We start from the raw sequence: 25,187 nt of genomic DNA, 5'->3' as shown, positions 1-25,187 counted from the left end.
ACTCGTCCCCGGCAATCTTACTTCAGTGACGACTTGGAGTCAGACCAAAGTGCATAAACTATCCATGGTGTTGAAACGATTTAAAGTGAAAAGCAGTAGAATATTTTACCAAAAACCCAAGCACAGAGTAAGAAAATGAAAGGGAAGAAATTCACTACATTAAAAGCAAGAGAGGTTGAATAATATGCAGCTAATTTGGCCTCAGCCTTCAGTGAAGCCAAGTGATTTGTGGAAGAAAACAAAATTAGCAGTGAGGCTAGGATTATTTGAATGAATAGTCTACATCTATCAAATTATTCATATGGATGGTCATTTTTCCTTTCCAAACAAAGATCCCCGGAAGGAATTTTTAGAAGCCCTCTAGATTTCCTGGCCAAACTATAGTTCTTAGCTATGATATTTTTATATTATTACAAATAATAGAAACCATAAAGTAGCTTCTACTCTCACACTATTGTCTATACAGTATCCTGACACTTCCTGTCAAAATAACATGGAATCTTATTCACATTTGCATCTATTTTTGGATGCCTTGCCACCCCCACACACACATATTGACTCACTAACACACCCAAACATCAGTGACTGTATCTGTCTCCTCTGTCTCTAGAGTATTCTTAATAATGAAAAATTAGAGCAGAAATTTATATCCATAGATGTTTATTGCATTAATATGTACAATATTTAAAGATCTGAAAGGAGAAAAATGTTTAATAGAAAATAACTTCAAATAATATCATACGTTAGAATATTATGAATCCATTAAAATGGTGTTTTAATAATTTTAAATAGCAAAATATTTAAAACATAATTTTGAATAAAAAGCAGGGTCAAATCCACATAGACATCATAATTGTGGTTATACTATATACATAATCATGTAATTAACATATAGGTATATATTTAGCATATGTATGAGAGAGAGAGAGAGAGAGAGTGTGTGTGTGTGTGTGTGTGTGTGTGTGTGTGTGTGTGTGTGTGTATCCCCAGAGAGAGGTTGTGTAGAATAGACATTATATATATGAGTTTGGACTCCAGAGTCATGCTGCCTGAATATGAATCCCAGTTTTGCCATTTAATAAGCAAATTACTTAACCTCTCTTTTCCTCAATTTCCTCCTTTGTGAAATGGTGAAAATAAATATATGGTTGATGTTGAGATTAGATGGGTGAATTCTACTTAGAACAATGCATAACAGAGAGTATATAATTTTTAGCTCTTATGATCATCTAACTATCTACACACATTATAAGTACACAAAATGAACCTATGCATACACACAGACAATTGCAAAACTATGCAAAATCGAGCAAAATGTTATCAGTATTTCTGACGTTTGAGATTGTGGATAACTTTTGTGTTTACATGTTTTTTTCTGTTTTCCAAGATTTTCTGGAATGAGCAAATCATACTTTTATAATCAGAGATAAATGTTTGCATGGTATTTAAGAACAGATGGATTGAGTTACACACACATATAATGTGCTTAAAGTACAATACTGTATTAAAAATACAGTGCTGCTTAAAGCAGTGCTCAGCCCATAGGATGACTTACAGAAACATTTATTAAATTAATATAAACGGTAATTGAGGAATTGGACACAGTAATTAGTAACTAGAGAATATTTAGCCCAAGAAATTTGCAAGAAAGGAAGATAAAAAAAAAGTGAAATTGTAGAAGAAGGCAATATCTGTCTAGCAAAGTTTGGGTTTTATAATTCTAAGACTTAAATATACATTTTCTAGGCAGCATTGAAGAAGCCAGTACAAAAAGAAATGTAGAAAATCTATGAAGAGAGAAAATAAGATTCATGGCCAAATTTAGACTCCAGAAAAGCTAGGGAAAATCAGAGCAAATGGGATAAATTTGTTTTAAAGAGGAAAAACTTTTACATGATCCTGGAATAAGGAATGTAGGACTGGGTGTCGGTATGTAAAAGTTTGTGTTTTAAAAAGCAAAAGAAAAAAAATCCTTTTTTAATTTTTTGAGGAAACTCCATACTCTTTTCCATGGGGGCTTCACCAATTTACATTCCCAGCAACAGTGTACTAGGTTTCTTTTTCTCCACATCCTTGCCAACACTTATTATTTCTTGTCTTTTTGACAGTAGGCATTCTGACACGTATTTGTTGATATCTCATTGTGGTTCTGATTTGTGTTTCCTTGATAATCCAGCAATTCTATTTCTGGGTATCTATCCAAAGAAAATGAAAACAGTAATTCAAAAAGACATATGTGCCCCAATGTTCATAGCAGCATTTTTTGCAATGGCCAAGATATGGAAGCAACCTAAGTGTCCATCAACAGATAAATGGATAAAGGTGTGACACACACACACACACACACACACACACACACACACAATGGAGTATTACTCAACCATATAAAAAGAATGACACTTTGCCATTTATGACAACATGGATGGATCTGGAGGATAGTATGCTTAGTGAAATAAGTCAGACAGAGAAAGACAAATGGTGTATATTTTCACTTATATGTGGAATCTAAAAAAATAATACAAATGAATATCACAAACAGAAACAGACTCACAGATACAGAGAACAAACTGGTGGTTAACCAAAGATGAGAATGAGTGCAAGGGGTGGGCAAGATAGGTGAAGGGGGGATTAAGAGGTACAAAGTACTAGGTATAAAATAAGTTAAAAGGTTGTAATATACAGCACAGGGAATATAGCCAATATTTCATTGTGAAGAGTTAGACACTTACCCTTGAAATCAAGGCCATTTCTCTTGTCTTTAGAAATCACTGTGGGTACAAAAATGGGGAGATATTCCCTTAAACAGATAAAATGCCCTGCTTTCACATTCTGAAGCATATTTCTATGTAAATATCTAGCAGTGAACTAAGATATTATTAAAAAAAAAGATGAGGATAATATATAGAGTAGTATTTAGAGGATATAAGTAAATCAGAATACCATGTAAGACAAAAATATGAATGATAAATTATATTAATCCATCTTAAGTTATATATATACTACATACATAAAGATCTTTAGTTAAGTCTATATCTTTTACTTGCTTCCTCTCAGTTATTTTCACCAAATTCTACTTAACTTTTATATGTTAAAAGAATAGAAGTAATGACCACATGTGTGTGTATATTTCTATATGTCTGAAAACAGAACATTTAAAAGTGTTCTAGGTAGCTGCATTAAGAATTCTCTTAAAAGTGTAGCTCCACTATAACTGTGATTGTGAGTTACTTAGCTATACTATAAAATAGCAGTTAGATAAGATTTAATGTAAAATGTGGTTTTTCATTCATGAGGTTGGTGAAATTTGGTTTCAATATCCTTTTCCCACTGTGCAATGAAAAAATAAACAATCACAGGATGGTGTCATATTTTATAATCTCATTCATGAAAATAAGAAAGGATTTAGAAATATATAAACTACATAGAAAAGAGCAGATTTGTTCATTCACATTGAAATTTTTCTTCTCTAAACCAAAATAAGAGGAAGATGAAGAAAATCTATTGAGAAACAATATAAATCAATATTAAATGTGAATAAATATGTAAGGTGATTACCAGCTCATTTTTTTTGTAAATAATGCAAGCACATGCATACATACACAACCCCCAAGAAAAATTAGAATGTTTGTTTGCTGTCTTGGAATTCCATCTTTTAAAATGTCAAAGCTTTCCTATTACAATATTCACCTTGCCTCCAAAACTTAAATATAAGGCTTTACTAACAGCATTTGGATTCTGGACTCAGAAACAAAAAAACAGAAATTGTGCTTCTATTTCTATAGGTCTTGTAGATACTATTACATTTTCAACCCGAATAGTATATGTTTCAAAGATTCATTAACTTACAAGTCTAGAAAAACTGGCAAACTGACATTAGGATAACATTTCCTTGTTTCTACTCCATAAAATGTCTTATTCAGTTTCCCCACCAAAAAAATTACCTTTTGCAAATTGGAAATACACAGAATGACCCCTTTTTATGTATTTTTAACACAAAATTATCTAATCCAGCTGCCATGATAGTGTTTTTTAATAAAGGGGATACAGTTAAGAACAGTATATAATTTATTTCTTTAATGGGAAACTAGGATTTTTTATCAAAGAAAATATTTCTTATACATGTTGTGTGTTCCAGACATTGTTCTAAGTGTTTGTTATAAAGTAATGAGCGAGACAAGCAATATCCTTGAAATCATGGAGCTACCTTTCTATCTATGTATCTGTGTATCCATCCATCCATCCATCCATCCATCCATCCATCCATCCCCATTTATCTATAACATATATGTATGTATAACTATTTTATCAAAACTGAAAACATGGCATCCACAAAAAAAAAAGACTTTTGGAATTTGGTTACGTTCACTGTGTTAGTTCTTTTCTTTTTTTTGCGGTACGCGGGCCTTTCACTGTTGTGGCCTCTCCCGTTGCAGAGCACAGGCTCTGGACGTGCAGGCTCAGCGGCCATGGCTCACAGACCTAGCCGCTCCGCGGCATGTGGGATCTTCCCAGACCGGGGCACGAACCCGTGTCCCCTGCATCGGCGGGCGGACTCTCAACCACTGCGCCACCAGGGAAGCCCCCATTTTTAAAGTAATATAAATTATCAGAAGACGTAACACCACCACCTGATCTTGTTTTTAAATTTGTGATTTCTAAGATAGCTAAAAGAAATGTTCCTAGGAAAATGTTATGGACATTCTTATGATATATTTGACTTTAATAGGAAATACTATTCAGACAATGTTTATCTATGAATAAGTTGAACACATTCTACTTGCTTGCTATACAGTTTTTCACAAGGTCAGTAAACATGTCATAATATCTATGAAACCAACATCCATTACCTTATCATAGCTTTAAGTGATTATTAATATCTGATGATGATTGAAGGCACCTCTTTTTTTATTTGCTGTCAGAAATAGCTATTCTTGAAACTTTACTCTCTTCAATGTGAACATCAGTACAATTTGACAAGTTCCATGCAGATTTCTGTTGATATTCTGATTGGAAATGCGTAAACTTAAAGATTAGTCTGGACAGAAACGGCAGCATTATTATAACATATTATCTATGGATGTAATAGAGCTCCTTATTTATTCAGGGCCCCGTTCAGCACCTAAAAAAATTTTGGAAACTTCTCAAAAGGAGAAGTTGTTTTGATTTATTCAAAGACATCTTTTAAATTATTGGTTCATAAATTTTGGATTATTATTGGAACTTTTTTCTTATGTTTTTAGATTGTTGAACTTTTATCAAGAAAAGTTGTTTAACTTTTTATACAACTGGTCTGTACCTTGGATGTGTATTTCATCTGTATATAACAGAAAAATTGACTCTTTTTTCCAGTATTTACACCATTTTTTTCTTGCTTATTTATGACCTACTGTGGTACAACATTGAATAGCAGATTTACTGGTTAGTTTTGGGTTTTTTTGTTTGTTTCTGAACTCGGGAGGTTAAAGGATTCCCTGTGAGGAACAATGTTTGATACTTTAAAGTAGAAATCCTAAGTGGATAGTGGAACTTCTTTTATATTAGTTTTAACCATGAATATGGGTTAATATTTTTTAATGATTTTATTTTATGTAATAATCCCATTTTTCTCAATTGGAGTGGTGGAATACGTTAATACATTTTTGATAGAGAACCTTGAATTCTAAGAATAAACACGATATGGTCATGATGAATATTTTATAACCCTTGTATATTCCATTTGCCAAGATTATCAGCTAGAATTTTTTCACCCATAATAATAGATAAATCTATAATTCACTTATACTATTTTCATCAAGTTTGTTTCAATAATTTCCTGTCTCATAACATAGGTTAGGAAATGCACTCTTGAATTTCTCTAAAACATTTTTTATCTGTTTCTTACAGTTTTGATAAAACTCACCTATAAAAATCAGCTGTAAAACTTGGTTTATTTATTTCAAGGAGGAATAAGAAATTTGATGCATGAGCAAAGTATTTAATAATAATAATTACTCTATCAGGTTTCTTTTTTACTTTTGATGGAGTACTGGAAATTATTTTCCAGAAAATTTGAAATATCTCAATTTATAATTTTAATGTATTAAGGTTTTTCAGAATCTTTAGTTGTATTTTGTAAATGTCAACTATAACTGTAGTTATATTCTGTTTTTCAATCTTTAAGTTAGTTGGATGTTTCCTCCTTTTTCTTGATTAATTTTGGTAACAGGCTTTTGATATGATGAGAAATTTGGGGGATTCTTTGGTTACCATGAATGTTTTTCCTTTCTCTCTCCCTCCACTCTGTTTTATAAGGGGTGAGTTTGGTTCTTGCCCCTCTGAGTCATACTCCCAGTCATCATGGCCCACATTTGGATCCAGATACAAGCAAACTCTTGCCTGCAGCTACACTGCTATTTTGGGTTTCTGTGTTGTTTCTGGCCGATGGAATGTTTTATTTGTACCCCTAAACATGCCTAGGTTTCTTAACGACTTTTTAAAAACAGGTCTTATTGCTTACTGCTATGTTTAGACTAGAAAGTACAATCAATGCATAATCTTACCACATCATCTTGAAAAGGATTGCTTACATATTCTCATGTCAGGATTTTACATATGAATGTATAAATGATTTGTGCTATTAGATTTTAGTTTGATAACTAAAACACCCATATATCACATATAGTTTATATTTTTATTCACACAGAATCTTAAAAGGATCAGATATGTAATTAGACCACCAAACACTTCCCATTTTCCCAGATTAATGATGATCCATTGGCAGCAATTTGGAAAATGTAATTTATTGTGCTGAAACAATAACTTGTGTAGTGATATCTGAGTGACCCTTCCAATTTTAGAAGGGTCTAATATAGTCCCAAAGAAGAGCTAGGAGAAAGTGGGTCACTCTGTAAGCAAACCTCTACATCCCAAAGAATAGTGGTGATAAAAATGATTCAGAAACAGGGGCCAAAGGAACAAAATAATTCAATTTTGCAAATTACTTCATGCATATAAAAGCAAACAACTGTGTCTGTGACTAGTGTTTCATTTTACTTATTTTTAAAAATGTATACCAGTTCTTTAAAATTATTTGTGATTACAGCGGGCAGTATTAGAACAGTTCATTTAAAAACTTTGAAAATGCTTTCAAATGTATTTTCTCATTTGATCATATTACAATTCTGTGAGATGGAGTATAGATATGCTTCTAAACCACACACACACACATACTGAGTGGTTAAGTAGATTTTCTATGTTACATATAAGTCTTCTCATTCAAAACAGTTACTCTATTTACTGTAATGCATACATACACAAAAACATTTTCATTTCTTTTTTTGACAATAAGATAATGGGCAGATATGAACACTATATTTAAAATTTTTGACTTATCCTTTTTAATGTTAGCTAAAAGACTTCTTTCTTTCCATAAATTCATTTTTTATCTATATTTAATTTTGACTGACATTCAAAATTTCTTGTAGTACACACAAATATGAATCATTAACTGTGCATAGTGATAAAGAAATAGATCTAATATATAGCTTAAAGAATGCCAATAATGATAAAGCATCCAAAATGAAATGTCATTTTTTAATATTCAATGAAATGTAAGAATAATTTTCATAAATTTCATTTTTCGTTACATCTTTGAGTAGTTAATATTTGAACTCACTGTAACGAGTTCAAATATTAACTGTAAGTTTAATAATAAGCTATTGAGAAATTTCACCCAGAGAGGGACATAAGTTTTCTTTCTAGAATTCCACTCTATAATGTAGAGTATGTGCTGGAACTGGAGACATGAGTTGAAAGCTAGTGTAGGAATCCAGGGAAGACATTATGATAATCTAGACCAGAGTAGCAGCAGAAAGGTAGACAGAAAAAGTGAAGATAACAGATTTAATCGAGACTTTGGTCCTGCACCAGCCTGGAGGGCTTCCTCCCTGCACAGCCTGTGAGCAACAGCTCTTCTCTTGCACCTCACTGGGCCTCTGGGGTGAGGAAGTGCGGCACGAGAGGAAATCTGAGGCACAGAGAAGTTAACTGCCTGGTCCAAGATCACAGAACTAAGCCGTGTGGCTGACAGGGTTGTGGTGCTCCGGCCGGTTGTCAGACCTGAGCCTCTGAGTGGGAGAGCCAAGTTCAGGACATTAGTCCACCAGAGACCTCCTGGCCCCACATAATATCAAATGGCAAAAGCTCTCCCAGAGATCTCTATCTCAATGCTAAGACCCAGCTCCACTCAATGACCATCAAGCTACAGTGCTGGACACCCTATGCCAAACAACTAGTAAGACAGGAACATAACCCTATCCATTAACAGAGAGGTTGCCTAGAATCATAATAAGTTCACAGACGCACAAAAACCACCACCAGATGAGGCCCTGCCCACCAGAAAGACAAGATCCAGCCTCATCCACCAGAACACAGGCAGCAGTCCCCTCCACCAGGAAAACTACACAACCCACTGAACCAACCTTACTCACTGGGGGCAGACACCAAAAACAACTATGGAACTATGAATATTCAGCCTGTGAAACAGAGACCCCCAAACACAATAAGTTAAACAAAATAGGAAGATAGAGAAATACACAGCAGATGAAGGAGCAAGGTAAAAACCCACCAGACCAAACAAATGAAGAGGAAGTGTGCAGTCTACCGGAAAAAGAATTCAGAGTAGTGATAGTAAAGATGATCCAAAATCTTGGAAATAGAATGGAGAAAATACAAGAGACATTTAACAAGGACCTAGAAGAACTAAAGAGCAAACAAACAGTGATGAACAGCACAATACATGAAATTAAAAATTCTCTAGAAGGGATCGATAGCAGAATAACAGAGGCAGAAGAATGGATAAGTGACCTGGAAGATAAAATAGTGGAAATAACTACTGCAGAGCAGAATAAAGGGGAAAAAAATGTAAAGAATTGAGAACAGTCTCAGAGACCTCTGGGACAACATTCAATGCACCAACATTCAAACTATAGGGGTCCCAGAAGAAGACAAAAAAGGTAATGAGAAAATTTGAAGAGATTACAGTTGAAAAGTTCCCTAATATGGGAAGGGAAATAGTCAAGACCGGGAAGGGCAGAGACCCCATACAGGATAAATCCAAGGAGAAATACACCAAAACACATAGTAATTAAACTATCAAAAATTAAATAGAAAAAATATTAAAAGAAGTAAGGGAAAAGCAACAAATAACAGACAAGGGACTCCCCATAATGTTAAAAGCTGATCTTCCAGCAGAAACTCTGCAAGCCAGAAGGGAGTGGTAGGACATATTTAAAGGGAAGAAAGGGAAAAACCTACAAGCAAGATTACTCTACCCAGCAAGGATCTCATTCAGATTTGATGGAGAAACTAAAACCTTTACAGACAAGCAAAAGCTAAGAGAATTCAGCACCACCAAACCAGCTCTACAAGAAATGCTAAAGGAACTTCTCTAGGCAAGAAACACAAGAGAAGGAAAAGACCTACAATAACAAACCCAAAACCATTAAGAAAATTGTAATAGGAAAATAATATCGATAATTACCTTGAATGTAAATGGATTAAATGCTCCAACCAAAAGATATAGACTAGTTGAATGGATACAAAAAGAAGACCCGTACATATGCTGTCTACAAGAGACCCACTTCAGACCTAGGAACACATACAGACTGAAAGTGAGGGGATGGAAAACAATATTCCATGCAAATGGAAATCAAAAGAAAGCTGGAGTAGCAATTCTCAAATCAGAAAAAGACTTTAAAATAAAGACTGTTACAAGAGACAAAGAAGGATGCTACATAATGATCAAGGGGTCAATCCAAGAAGAAGATGTAGCCATTGTAAATATTTATGAACCCGACATAGGAGCACCTCAATACCTAAGGCAAATGCTAAAAACTATAAAAGGGGAAATCGACAGTAACACAATCATAGTAGGGGACTTTAACACCTCACTTTCACCAATGGACAGATCATCTAAAATGAAAATAAATAAGAAAACACAAGCTTTAAATGATACATTAAACAAGATGGACTTAATTGATATTTATAGGACATTCCATCCAAAAACAACAGAATACACTTCCTTCTCAAGTGCTCATGGAACATTCTCCAGGATAGATCATATCTTGGGTCACAAATCAAGCCTTGGTAAACTTAAGAAAATTGAAATTGTATAAAGTATCTTTTCCGACCACAACACTATGAGACTAGATATCAATTACAGGAAAAAATCTGTAAAAATACAAACACATGGAGGCTAAACAATACACTACTAAATAACCAAGAAATCACTGCAGAAATCAAAGAAAAAATAAAAAAATACTTAGAAACAAATGACAGTGAAAGCACGATGACCAAAAACCTATGGGATGCAGCAAAAGAAATTGTAAGAGGAACGTTTATAGCAATACAATCCTACCTTAAGAAACAAGAAACATCCCAAATAAACAACCTAACCTTACACCTAAAGCAATTAGAGAAAGAAGAACAAGAAAACCCAAATGTTACCAGAAGGAAAGCAATCATAAAGATCAGATCAGGAATAAATGAAAAATAAATGAGGAAACAATAGCAAAGATCAATAAATGTAAAAGCTGGTTCATTGAGAAGATAAACAAAATTTATAAACCATTAGCCAGACTCATCAGGGAAAAAAAGGGAAAAGACTCAAATCAATAAAATTAGAAATGAGAAAGGAGAAGTAACAACTGACACTGAAGAAATACAAAGGATCATTAGAGATTACTACAAGCAACTCTATGTAAATAACATGGACAACCTGGAAGAAATGGACAAATTCTTAGAAAAGCACAATCTTCGGAGACTGAACCAGGACAAACAGAAAATATAAACAGACCAATCACAAGTACTGAAATTGAAACCGTGATTAAAAATCTTCCAACAAACAAAAGCCCAGGACCAGATGGCTTCACAGGCAAATTCTATCAAACATTTAGAGAAGATGTAACACCTATCCTTCTCAAACTCCTCCAAAATATAGCAGAGGGAGGAACACTCCCAAACTCATTCTACGAGGCCACCATCTCCCTGATACCAAAACCAGAAAAAGATGTCACAAAGAAAGAAAACTACAGGCCAATATCATGGATGAACATAGATGAAAAAATCCTCAACACAATACTAGCAAATAGAATCCAACAGCACCTTAAAGGGTCATACACCATGATCAAGTGGGGTTTATCCCAGGAATGCAAGGATTCTTCAATATACGCAAATCAATCAACATGATAAACCATATTAACAAATTAAAGGAGAAAAACCATATGATCATCTCAGTAGATGCAGAAAAAGCTATCAACAAATTCAACACCTACTTATGATAAAAACCCTCCAGAAAGTAGACATAGAGGGAACTTTCCTCAACATAATAAAGGCCATGTATGACAAACCCACAGCCAACATCGTCCTCAATGGTGAAAAACTGAAACCATTTCCACTAAGATCAGAAACAAGACAAGGTTGCCCACTCTCACCACTATTATTCTACATAGTTTTGGAAGTTTTAACCACAGCAATCAAAGAAGAAAAGGAAATAAAAGGAATCCAAATCAGAAAAGAAGTAAAACTGTCACTGTTTGCAGATGACATGATACTATACATACAGAATCCTAAAGATGCTACCAGAAAAGTACTAGAGCTAATGAATGAATTTGGTAAAATAGCAAGATACAAAATTAACGCACAGAAATCTCTTATATTCCTATACACTAATGATGAAAATCTGAAAGTGAAATTAAGAAAACACTCCCATTTACCATTGCAACAAAAGGAACAAAATACCTAGGAATAAACCTACCCAAGGAGACAAAAGACCTGTATGCAGAAAACTATAAGATACTGATGAAAGAAACTGAAGATGATACAAACAGATGGAGAGACATACCATGTTCTTGGACTGGAAGAATCAACATTGTGAAAATGACTATACTACCCAAAGCAATCTACAGATTCAATGCAATCCCTATCAAACTACCACTGGCTTTTTTCACAAACGAGTACAGAAAATTTCACAATTTGTATGGAAACACAAAAGACCCCTAATAACCAAAGCAATCTTGAGAAAGGAAAATGAGGCTGGAAGAATCAGACTCCCTGGCTTCAGACTATACTACAAAGCTACAGTAATCAAGACAGTATGGTACTGACACAAAAACAAATATAGTTCAATGGAACAGATAGAAAGCACAGAGATAAGATACCCATTGGTGCATGGGTTTTATCTTTGAAAAAGGAGGCAAGAATATACAATGGAGAAAAGACAGCCTCTTCAATAAGTGGTGCTGGGAAAACTGGACAGCTACATGTAAAAGATTGAAATTAGAACATCCCCTAATACCATACACAAATATAAAAAATGGATTAAATATCTAAATGTAAGGCCAGACACTGTGAAACTCTTAGAGGAAAACATAGGCAGATCACTCTCTGACATAAATCACAGCAAGATCCTTTTTGACCCACCTCCTAGAGAAATGAAAATTTAAATTAAAAAAAAAAAAAACAAATGGGACGTAATGAAACTTAAAAGCTTTTGCACAGCCAAGGAAACCATGGAAAACACAAAAAGACAACTCTCAGAATGGGAGAAAATATTTGCAAATGAAGCAACTGACAAAGGATTAATCTCCAAAATATACAATCAGCTGATGTAGCTCAATATCAAAAAAACAAGGAACCCAATCCCAAAATGGGCAGAAAACCTAAACAGACATTTCTGCAAAGAAGATATACAGATTGCCAACAAACACATGAAAGGATGCTCAACAACACTAATCATTAGAGAAATGCAAATCAAAACTACAATGAGGTATCACTTCACACCAGTCAGAATGGCCATCATCAAAAAATCTAGAAACAATAAATGCTGGAGAGGGTGTGGAGAAAAGGAAACCCTCTTGCACTGTTGGTGGGAATGTGAATTGGTGCAGCCAATATAGTTATTAACTATAGTCACCATGCTGCACACTACATCCCCATGACTTATTTTATAACTGGAAGTTTGTACCTTTTGACCCCCTTAGCCCATTTGACCGCCTGCTCTCACCCTTTGCATCTGGCAACCACCAATCTGTCCTCAGTATCTGTGAGCTTCATTTGTTTGTTTAGATCCATATTTAAGTAAGATTATATGGTTTTTGTCGTTCTCTGACTTATGTGGCATAATGCCCTTAAGGTCCATCTGTATTGGACCTTGAGCGCAAGGTCCAATATGGCAAGGTCCAAAATGGCAAGATCTTTTTTTATGGCTAAATATTCCGGTGTATATTTATATATACCACATTTTCTTTATTCATTTATCCATTGATGGACACTTAGGCTGTATCCATGTCTTGGCTATTGAAAATAATGTTGCAATAAACATGAGGGTGCAGACATTTTCTTGTTACTATCTTCATTTTCTTCAGATAAATAACTAGTAGTGGATTGCTGGATCATATGGTAGTTCTGTTTTTAATTTTTTGAGGAACCTCGTACTGTTTTCCATAGTTGCTGCACCAATTTACATCCTACCAACAGTGCACAGGGTTCCCTTTTCTCCACATCCTTCCTGGCATTTGATGTTTCTTGTCTTTTTTATCACAGCTGCTCTAACAGGTTTGAGGTGATACGTCACTGTGGTTTTGATTTGCATTTCCCTGATGATTAGCTATGTGGAATATTTTTTCATATACTCGTTGGCCATCTGTATGTCTTCTTTGGAGAAAATGTCTATTCAGATCCTCTGCCCATTTTTTAATTGGATTGTTCGGTTTTTTGCTATAGAGTTTTATGAGTTATTTATATGTTTTGGTTACTACCCCTTAACAGATTAATGATTTGCTAATATCTTCTCCCATTCAGAGGTTGCCTTTTTATTGATATTTTGTTGATGGTTTCCTTTGCTGTGCAGAAGTTTTTAGTTTGATGTCATCTCAGTTGTTTATTTTTGCTTGTGTTACCTTTGCTTTTGGTGTCAGATCCAAAAAATCATCGCCAAGAGCAATGTCAAGGAACTTACTGCCTATGTTTTCTTCTAAGAGTTTTATGGTTTCAGATCTTACATTCAAGTCTTTCATCCATTTTGAGTTAATTTTTTGTGTATGGTGTAAGATAGTGGTCCAGTTTCATTCTTTTGCATGTGACTTTCCAGTTTTCCCAACACCATCTACTGAAGGGACTCTTCTTTTCCCAACATATATTCTTGGCTTTTCTGTTGTAACTTAATTGACCATATATGTGTAGGTCTATTTCTGGGCTCTGTATTCAGTTCCATTGACCTATGTGTCTGTTTTTATGTCAAAACCATAACGATTTGCTTACTATAACTTTATAATACAATTTGAAATCAGAGAGTGTGATGCCTCCAGCTTGGTTCTTCTTTCTCAAGATTATTTTGGCTCTTCAAGGTCTTTTGTGGTTCCATACAAATTTTAGTTTTTCAGGGTGTATTTCCGTGGAAAACGTCACTGGAATTTTGATAGAGATTTGCATTGACTGTAGATTGCTTTGAGCCGTATGGATATTTTAACACTTCTTCTAATCCATGATTATGGAATATCTTTCCATTTGTTTATCTCATTTTTATATTGTACATTGATAATGGTGATATGCTGGATATGTTAGGCTACAAGTAAAACATAGTATTACAGTTAATTTCAGAAACTCCTTTTTCCTCTTTTAAATGTAGCTCGTATCTGGCTCACATTGTGTTTCTGTGGCACAGTGCCATTTGAAACATTAATTTTTAATACTGAAAATGAGAAGAAGAGAAAATAGGTATTTTTCTGGTCAGCTTCTTTTCAGAAAACTCTTAATATTCTTTAGGAATGCTAATCTGCTGATCTAATCCCCTGTGGATACCACAGGGAAAGTCCTAGAAATAAGAGCTTATGCTGTACATTAAACAATTTGCTGTATCTGTTATTAAGGTAATTTGGTACGCTGTCTTACTGTGAATTATTTGGTATTGACAATGCACTGCCTTAAATCCCCAGTAACATTTAATTGACCAACAGCAATCCCAGTGCGATACTAGACCATAAACCATTGAAAAAAACATGTCAGCAGTTGACTCTTTTGAATAACGTTAGACATTGATGACTGCAAGAGACTTCAAGTACCAACTGGGACTATGATACGATAGTATAGCTGTTGTGGTATAAAGTATACCACAATGACAGCCAAGTAGAAAACCTTAAACACATAGGGACTGAATCAACTAATTATGCCGTATATCCTCAAGTCATTCATAGTCTTTTGCTTCCCTGCCAAGAGTCCCTGTCAAAACAGGAGGAGAGAATTATTCTGGCAGAAAAGGATAGAGAGTAGGGTGAGGAGTGGAAGGCATTCATGTGACGACAGAAGAGCTGCCAGCTAAATGAGGCACGCTCTTCTGTTACAAAGAGTGAAGAAAAATGAAAATTAGGACAGAAAGCAGTCAGAGTAAGCAGGGACGTGTGTGAGACAGAACAACAGAGAAGGAAACCAAAGACCTAGATGGTGCTTGGGCTGGGCACTCGGGTCCTGCCACTTCTCGACATAAACCCTATTTTCTCTCCGTGCCAAAAAGTTACAGTATACTCTTTTCCAGTGCTGCTGAAATGTTTAAGATTTTGCAATGTTTAATAGGTATTTTAAAAGTAAGGTGTCAGAGCATTTCAACTATGACTAACACGGTACTACCAAATTGCTATAGATCTTATTGCTTAAAAACCAACAGCTGGAACAAATTTTATTCTTACCCTTAGTCCCTATGACTCACTGTCTACATTGTTGAGGTACTCATTCTGTGATAAGTTTGAGCTGGTGATGTTTTCTCTATCCACATATTATGAATGCTACAAAGCTTTTAGAAAATGAATTGATAATAATGTAGGTGCTTTGACCTGAATAAGTATCTCCTCATATAAGAAAAATTAAGTATACAAAACACTTAACAGAAAAAAAGAGAACAGCCAGGACATTTTATCCAAGAAAAAATATTATATTAAAAAAGGAAAGGAAATAGTATTGTTAGAAGTCAAAATAAAGGAAACATTCAAAGAAACCTTAAATTTGAAATGGTGTGTGTGTTTAATTCTGTTGGGCATCTCCTACAAGATGTAATGAGAAATGGCCTTTATGATGGAAGCATGAGACATAGAGAGAAGCTATGCTTAGTTAATGACTACCATGAAAAAAGAGCTGTCTAACATAAGAGAAAGACAGAAGGAAACCCAAAAAACAGATCTTAAAATTGTCTTGAATGCAGAGTACTAGCAGCAATGAAAATTTAACAAATTTGAGAATCCCTCTCAGAATTCAGAGGGAGAAATTACCTAAGAGTTTAAAATGCACGGAGAGAATGTAATTGATACGGTTAAAAAAAAAAAAAAAAGGCAAAGCAAACATCTATTGACATTGCTGAAGGAATAATTGATGATCCTGAGGTGGAAAGAAAACAGAAAAATAACACCTAAGAAATAATATTGCATCTAAACTCTTAACTGAAATTTAAAGATGTGAACATATAGATTAAATGTACTCTTCACACTTAACATCTAACTTAAATCAACTATACTTCAATAAAAACAATTACATCTAATTATTAACTCTGTATTTACTTTGGAATAGTGTCTGTTCACATTCAAAGTGAAAGAATAAGACTAATTTTAGTACTTTTGTAGGAAAAATAGTATACTTTCAAGAGGCAAGCATTAAATTGATGACAAATATCTCTTCTATAACACGAATATAGTACAACAGTGTCTATTGATGGCAATATTTTGTGAATCTAGAATTATAAGCAATCCAAGTTGTTCTTCATGTGTAAAAGCAACAGGAGCTGCTTATTGTTCTGGGACAAAATTACTGAAATGTATATCCCGGATTACTGAGTGAGGAACCAAAATAAAGTGGTCAGTAATAGCAAGAACTAGATCAAACTGTCAAACTTTAACTTTAACTAAGCAAGAGTACAAATAAAAATACTTAAATATGGTTTCATTTAAAAAATGCAAATACCAAAAAATCTTAAAAGTATGGTCAACAAAGAAAATATGAATCTGGGTCTAATCCATGCTAAATAAGTTAATAAATATGAATTGGGAGCATGACCTTTATTGTAAGTTTAAATGTATCAGCATATGAAGTTATGACTTTGTTTGGCTGGATGGAAAAGATAAAGTACCCAAGGAACTGTCCCCCGCACATAAACAGACCTCAATCACCTGAAAAGTGATATAAATTTAGGGATTCAGCAATATGGAAAGTGTGGTGTAGGTTGACTACAAACGTAAAAAATGATGGGTCATGGATTTAAATCTAAAGCATAACAGTTACAAATGGAAAATCAGGGTAAATAAAACTTATTTAATAAAACTATAAATTTATAGCTCCAGTTTATGTATTTTTACTCATGTAATTTCTAGAAGGACAGGAAGAACAAAGGCAAATATTAAGATAAACAATTCTTCATATAGGGAATATTTAAAATGTAATTTTATTATTCACTTTAATTACAGAGATGTAATCAAGAGGTTCAAGATTTTAAAAATAAACTTAAATGACTTTTCATAGAAACGAAATCAAGATATTTAACTCCCAAACCAAGTACAGAGAAGAAAACATAAAAGTAGTACTGCACAGCATAATCCCTGTAGGAAAATACAGAATGCAGAGACAATCTCAGGCATGCAAAAGCAATAAAGAAAACATGCTAATTTTTAATTTATGACATTTTTGGTAATATTTTAAAAGCTTTTACACATGATGAAACATTGACTTAAAGTAACACCCACTTATATTCTGTATAAAAGAGGCACAAGAGTGAATCTGGGAAGACAAAAGATGGCAATTTGAGCACAGACCCAGTGCTGGGTCCTTATGCCTGACCTGCACCTGCTTTTCTTCTCCAGACCCTCCCTCACTGCTCTCTGTAAAAATACAGAATTGTGGACCCAGATGTGCAGCCCCTAGAGGATGCTTCTTATGTTTTGATTTCTACTAGAATCATGGGAGTGAACAGCTGTGTGGGATCACATGGTTGATGGAACTGGGTAGATGCAGTTGGAAAACAAATGCAGCCTTGCCTTCCTGAGGGGTTTTCGGTCCCTGAAGGTCCTAGCTCAGCCCCTAGGAATCCCTTAGTGGAAACTGTGTGCCTTACTGTGGCTTATTCCTAAAGGGCCCTTCTAATCTGATCCAGAGGGTCTGGTGAATTTTTGGAGAAGGGCATTGGAGAATGGTCTCAAAGTCTCTGGGTTGGGAGTGAGATGCATGTGAGTATATAGGGGCCTGAGAGCAGAAGAGCTTTCTCCTGCCACTCACCAGTGTGAGTCCTCCAGTATCTCCCTGTCACAGTAAGAGCGCAAACCGTGGGGCATTCCACGTCCATGGGATGTGCTCCAGCTGAGGGACTCTAACATCCTCAAATGTATAGCTACTGAGGGACAGAAAAATTAAATCCAAAATGATGATCTAGAATAGTACTTTGACCAGTAGACAGAATAATCCCATGGGGATGAATCAGACTATAAAAATTACATTTTGTAACTTAAAAAGTCACATAATGTTAAAATTTTTAATTTAATTGATGGGACCTCTGCTTCAAAATAACAGATAATAGATCACCCCAGGCCAATCCTACTGCCAACAATTAAAAAGAAAATGGCCAGATTTCAAAAATCATAATTTTAAAGTCATCTGAAATGTGTAGACAACAGAACTAGATGGACTAAAAACTTCAGAGAGGCGAGAAATATTTGGATGTGAGCTGATGACCCCTGGTTGTTTTTTATTATTTTATTTCCCGGGAGAGTATGCCAGTTCTGATGGCTTAGCTCAGGCAGAGAACGGCTGCTGGGGGGACTGTGATGGGGGAGGAAACAAACAATGCTTTTAGGGGCCACAAGTGGCTGGAATGACAAATCCAAGAGTTGAAGGCCAGCTTTCTCTAGACATTTGTGAATTCTGAGGCTGTTTGGGAGGCTAACAAATTAAGCCAAAAGTTTCTGGAAAAAAGTCTCTTACATTCCACTAAAGAAAAGGGCCTGGAAATACAGCAAGCAGGAGATGAGAGCCTCAGAGAAAGCAGAGATTCACCCAGGGGCACCTACCAGTCCTGGGTGAAGACAGAAATTTCAGAATAGCAAAGATTGAAACCAACAAGCAAGAAAATTGTAATTAGGAGGAAAAAAGAAAAAGAGAATAAAATAAAAGTAAGTATTTACCTATTATCTTCAGAAAGGTCCAAAAGGACAATGCATCCATAAAACAAAGATGATATTTAAAAAAGAGAATAAGAAAAAGCTTAAATTAAAGGATTAAATATTTTACCTTGATGCCTTTTTTATTAAATTATGAGTAATATACTATAATAAATGTGTGATGAAGCACAAAAGATAAAGACAGCGAATTTAAGAATGTTGGGAAATGGAAATTCCAAGATGACAGAGCTGTGCTTAAATAGGAATCACTCCCTATTAGTTTATCAGATATCACTGTTCACTTGAAATTAACTTATTGAGTAATAATAAAGGTAGTCTGCAGGAAAAAAATTAAAGATGGGTACATTGAAAATTACACAAGTAAATAAAACTAGGCAATGATTAAATATTTAAGAAAAAGGAACAGGTTCAGACAGAACACTTTGTTATAGTACACCACTGGGCTCTGCAGTAAATAATCTTAACATTCTCCTGAAAAATGTATCTCTATTTGACGCAAAGTTTGGCATAAACTATATTGGCATGATGAGATAGGTAAAGAGTGGTTGAAGTTGTGGTGATGTAAGAGTTTAGTCTTGATCCAATAATGAGTTCTCAAGAGATAATATAAAAAGAATAGTAGGAAAAACATATAATATAGATACATGAGGATAAGTAACAGGAAAAGCACCTAAGATACTTAAAAGTAGTTGGTCTGGGGAATGAGCCTTTGATTAAAATAAATTTTAAAATTTCATGAAATCAAATATGTCATAATTTATAACTTCTGAGATATGCGTTTGCTTTAAAAGGCATTCCCCAAATGTTAACAATCTCTCATTTTCTTATAACACTTTCACCATTTACTTTTGTTCTCTCTTTAAAATCTACTTGCAAGCTTAATTTTATATGGTTTGTTATTGACACTTTAAGAAACTTTTATCTAACTCTGTATCTACTTTCAGATTTTTTTTTAATGTTACTAATTTAAATAAACTTAGGTAGAGGGCTAATGGACTCATTCTCTCTGTTCAAAATCATAAGTCCATTATGTTGTAATGAGGAAAACATATAAAATTTATTTTGTAATGTTTTCAACATTATTTTATAGGTGTCTTACGTATCACAAATGCCACTGTCATCCCCTAATAGAATTTAGTCAAATTAAGGCATATTACTTTTCTACTTTTTGTAGTTATTATAGACTTTGAATTTGTAAAACATAAAGGGAATTTCATACAAGAGGAATTAGTAATCCTTCGTCAGAGGCTAACTATAGTTTTCAGTGGATTACTATAAAAGTTTCTCACATTGGTCACGTGTCAGTAGAATAATATAATCTTACTGAAAGCCGTGTTATTCATACTTTCCCTCTAGATCTCCTCCAGTCTCTGAGATTGGGGCACTGCCAGCATTGCCAAGCTATCAGGTCACAGCCATTGATAATCTCAGCACAGGTGTACTAAGAACAATCCTATCGTTGGTGAGTCTTGGCAACAGGGAATGCAGACTGCTGTTACGAAAGCATTCATGCTTTTCAATTCTGAAATTCCTGCTGTTAAGTATTACATCGCACTTATTTTACGGTTCTGATGAATTTCTGGAATCAAAAAACACCAAGTTACCTGGCAGTCGTCAACATTTGTTGACCTATCTCCCAGTTCCCAAATACTTGTAGTAACTATTGCCCCTTTTGGTGGTTTTACTGAGATAAAACACCAGCTTATAATTGGAATCACTGAGTTATCAGAGCCCCAGATATTATCCTCATTCCTACTTTTGATGTGGAATAAGTACAACTGATCCTTGAACAACTGAGGTTTGAACTCTGTGGGTCCACTTGTACAAAGATATTTTTCAGTAGTAAATACTATAGAACGACAGAGTCAGTGGTTGGTTGAAGCTACTGCTGCTTCTGAACATGGATTAACCCCAGAGTTGTTCAAGGGTCAATTGTATTGGCATTCTTACATTTTCAAAAATTACCTCATTTTTTCTTACTAACATCTGCACCATGTGTAGGTTCAAAGTAGGGGGATTGTGATGTGTGAATGCCTGTGAGTATTTTTTTTTTTTTTTTTTTGCGGTATGCGGGCCTCTCACTGTTGTGGCCTCTCTCGTTGTGGAGCACAGGCTCCGGACGCGCAGGCTCAGCGGCCATGGCTCACGGGCGCAGCCGCTCCGCGGCATGTGGGATCCTCCCGGACCGGGACACGAACCCGCGTCCCCTGCATCGGCAGGCGGACTCTCAACCACTGCGCCACCAGGGAAGCCCCCTGTGAGTATTTTGTAGGCTCCAAATAAATATTATTTTTTTCATTTTCTAAATAATGGGTCAGATTCTGGAAAACTTAATCCTATCATACCACTGCAGGAATCTCTACTAAAATAAGATATAAAAGTACTAAATTCTATTCAACAGTTAAACTGAAAGAGTCACTTCTTAGATGTCACATTTAATATCAGAGAATTTAGCTCCAAACTATATTTCATACTTAGAGAAATTAAGTTAAAGATTTTGTATAAAAGCAGTATTTCCACTCAACCGTAATATTCTGAGTTATTACCTAATCATTCACAGAGAATAAACAGACCTGAAAGCAAGCTAAAGAGAACTTATATAATGTGATTTTACATAACTGAATTAATCATACCTCTAAGGGTTCAGTAAAATGTTCATTCAGAAAATTCTAATTTACAGATCTGAATACTATTCTCTCTTTATCCTAACTTATAGCTTAATGTTAAAACGTCTTTTTAAAGTTCACATTTTTCTATTTAGTCATCTCTTGCTACAGAGGATTGCCCAGCATCCTTCTCTGAAAAAAATTTAATTTCTTTGATGGTAACAGTCAAATTGGAGCAACTGTTAAAAGTAACAGAAACTTAATTCCTTCTACTATCCCTTTATGGGAAATATTCTGAAACCTACTCATCCTTGCCATTCTTCCCAAGATCCTCTTAAATTTATTTGTGGTGACTAGGACTGAAAAGTATGGTCAGATTTAAATATTAAAGAAAAATGTATTAAATGAATAAATTAAAATATTAGTGAAATCCTGGCCAATGAGAAACATTTTATTGGTGTAGTTCTCATCTTAATCTATCTTTAAGCCTCATAAAATAATCATTAAACATCTTGGCCTTCTTTGAAATGGCACAGTTAGCATACACTAAATTATGGTTGCAAACTCATAATTAAATAGGCATTGTTGGGGTTTTGTTTGGGGGGGTATTTATTGGAATTTCACATGACTTTTTTAATGTTTTTTTTCACAACTTTTTTTTAATTGAAGTATAACTGATTTACAATGTTGTATTAATTACTGCTGTACAGCAAAGTGATTCACATACTTCTTTAACATATTCTTTTCCATTATGGTTTATTATAGGATACTGAATATAGTTGCCTGTGCTATACAGTAGGACCTTGTTTATCCACTCTACATATGAAAGCTTACATCTGCTAATCCCAATCTCCTACTCCATCCCTCCCCCAACCCCCTCCCGCTTGGCAACCACCAGTCTGTTCTCTATGTCCGTGATTCTGTTTCTGTTTCATAGGCAGGTTCATTTGTGTCATATTTTAGAGTCCACATATAAGTGATATCATATGGTATTTGCCTTTCTTTTTCTGACCTCACTTAGTATGATAATCTCCAGTTGCATCCATGTTGCTGCAAATGGCATTATTTCATTCTTTTTTATAGCTGAGTAGTACTTCATTGTATATATGTACCACATTTTTATCCATTCACCTGTTGATGGACATTCAGGTTGCTTCCATGTCTTGGCTATTGTGAATAGTGATGCTATGAACATAGGGGGTGCATGTATCTTTTTGGATTAGAGTTTTGTCTGGATATATGTCCAGGAATGGGATTGCTGGATCATATGGTAATTCTATTTTTAGTTTTCTGAAGAACCTCCATACTGTTTTTCCACAATGGATGCACCAACTTACATTCCCACCAACAGTGTAGCAGGGTTCCCTTTTCTCCACACCCTCTCCAGCATTTATTATTTGTAGACTTTTTGATGATAGCCATTCTGACTGGTGTGAGATGATACCTCATTGTCATTTTGATTTTCATTTCTCTAATAATTAGCAATGTTGGGCATCTTTTCATGTTCCTATTGACCATCTGTATGTCTTCTTTGGAGAGATGTCTATTTAGGTCTTCTGCCCATTTTTGGATAGGGTTTTTTTGTTGTTGCTGAGTTGTATGAGCTGTTTTTATATTTTGGAAATTAAGCCTCTGTTGGTCACATCATTTGAAAATATTTTCTCCTATTCTGTGGGTTGTATTTTCATTTTGTTTATGGTTTCCTTTGTTGTGCAAAAGCTTGTAAGTTTGATTAGGTCCCATTTGTTTATTTTTGTTTTTATTGCTATGGCCTTGGGAGACTGACCAAAGAAAACACTGATATGATTTATGTCAGAGAATGTTTTGCCTATGTTCTCTTCTAGGAGTTTTATGGTGTCATGTCTTATGTTTAAGTCTTTAAGCCATTTTGAGTTTATTTTTGGGTATGGTGAGAGGGTGTGTTCCAACTTTATTGATTTACATGTGGCTGTCCAACTTTCCCAACATCACTTGCTGAAGGGACTTTTTCCCATTGTATATTCTTGCCTCCTTTGTTGAAGATTAATTGACCATAGGTGTGTGGGTATATTTCTGTGCTCTGTATTCTGTTCCATTGATCCATATGTCTTTTTGTGCCAATACCATGCTGTTTTGATTAATTTAGCTTTGTAATATTATTTGAAGTCTGGGTGGGTTATGCCTCCTGCTTTGTTCTTTTTCTTCAGGATTTCTTTGGCAATTGAGTCTTTTATGGTTCCACATGAATTTTAGGATTGTTCTGTGAAAAATGTCAGGGGTAATTTGATAGGGATCACATTAAATCCATATATTGCTTTGGGTAGTGTGGCCATTTTAACTATTAATTCTTCCAATCCAAGAGCATGGAATATCTTTCCATTTCTTTGAATCATTTTCAATTTCCTTTATTAATGTTTTACAGTTCTCAGTATGTAAGTCTGTTATCTCCTTGGTCAGGTTTATTCTTAAGTATTTTATTTTTGGGGGTGTGATTTTAAAAGGTTTTTTTTTTTTTTTACATTTCCTTTCTGATATTTCATTGTTGGTATAAAGAAATGCAACTGATTTCTGTACGTTAATCTTGTATCCAGCTACCTTGCTGAATTCCTTTATCAGTTCTAGTAGTTTTTGTGTGGAGTCTTTAGGGTTTTCTATATATAGTATCATATTATTTGTATATAATGACAATTTTACCTCTTCCCCTCCAATTTGAATACCTTTTATTTATTTTTTTGTCGGATTGCTGTGACTAGGACCTCCAATACTGTGTGGAATAGAAGAGGTGAGAGGGGCATCCTTGTCTTGTTACAGATTTTAGTGGGAAGGCTTTCAGCTTGTCACCACTGAGTATTATATTGGCTGTGGGTTTGTTGTAAATAGCTTTTATTATCTTGAGATATGCTCCCTCTCTACCCACTTTGGTAAGGGTTTTTATCATGAATGGATGTTGAATTTTATCAAATGCTTTTTCTGCCTCTATTGATCATGTGGTTTTTGTCTTGTCTTTTGTTTATGTGGTGTATCATATTGATTAATTTGCCTATGTTGAACCATCCTTGTGAACTTGAGATGAATCTCACTTGGTCATGGTGTATGATCTTTTTTATGTGTTGTTGATTCAGTTTGCTAATATTTTGTTGAGAATTTTTGCATCTATATTCATCAAAGATATTGCCCTGAAATTTTCTTTTTTGGTGATGTCTTTGGTTTTGGTATCAGGATGATGATGGCTTCATAGAATGTCTTTGGTAATGTTCCTTCCTCTTCAGTTTTTTGGAAGAGTTTGAGAAGGATCAGTATAAGTTCTTCGTATGTCTGGTAGAATTCACCTATGAATTCACCTGTGAAGTCTGGTCCTGGACTTTTGTTTGTAGGGAGTTTTTTAAATTACAGATTCTCTTTTATTTTTAGTGACTGG

General features: G+C 34.7%; 1 protein-coding gene across 7 annotated transcripts in view; it reads right to left on the bottom strand.

Moving 5' to 3' along the window:
• CCDC102B (coiled-coil domain containing 102B) overlaps positions 1 to 25,187 on the bottom strand; it is a 268,909-nt gene that overhangs the window by 5,791 nt on the left and 237,931 nt on the right. For 5 of the 7 annotated variants that reach the window (XM_073790811.1, XM_073790809.1, XM_073790805.1 and 2 more), the window contains 2 exons: positions 2,730 to 2,768; positions 699 to 2,195 (listed from right to left, as the gene is read on the bottom strand). In XM_073790811.1, coding sequence (XP_073646912.1) covers positions 2,759 to 2,768 — 10 coding nt within the window. In that variant the 3' untranslated portion in view covers positions 699 to 2,195; positions 2,730 to 2,758. Of the gene's footprint in view, positions 1 to 698; positions 2,196 to 2,729; positions 2,769 to 25,187 lie in introns of those variants that run through there. The other 2 variants (XM_073790810.1, XM_073790808.1) reach the window with 1 other exon arrangement.

Source organism: Tursiops truncatus, chromosome 13 (assembly GCF_011762595.2).
Source record: "Tursiops truncatus isolate mTurTru1 chromosome 13, mTurTru1.mat.Y, whole genome shotgun sequence".
In the NCBI taxonomy this organism is placed as follows: domain Eukaryota; kingdom Metazoa; phylum Chordata; class Mammalia; order Artiodactyla; family Delphinidae; genus Tursiops; species Tursiops truncatus.
Note: the sequence above shows the minus strand (reverse complement) of the source record. Positions and strands in the feature narration are given on the sequence as shown.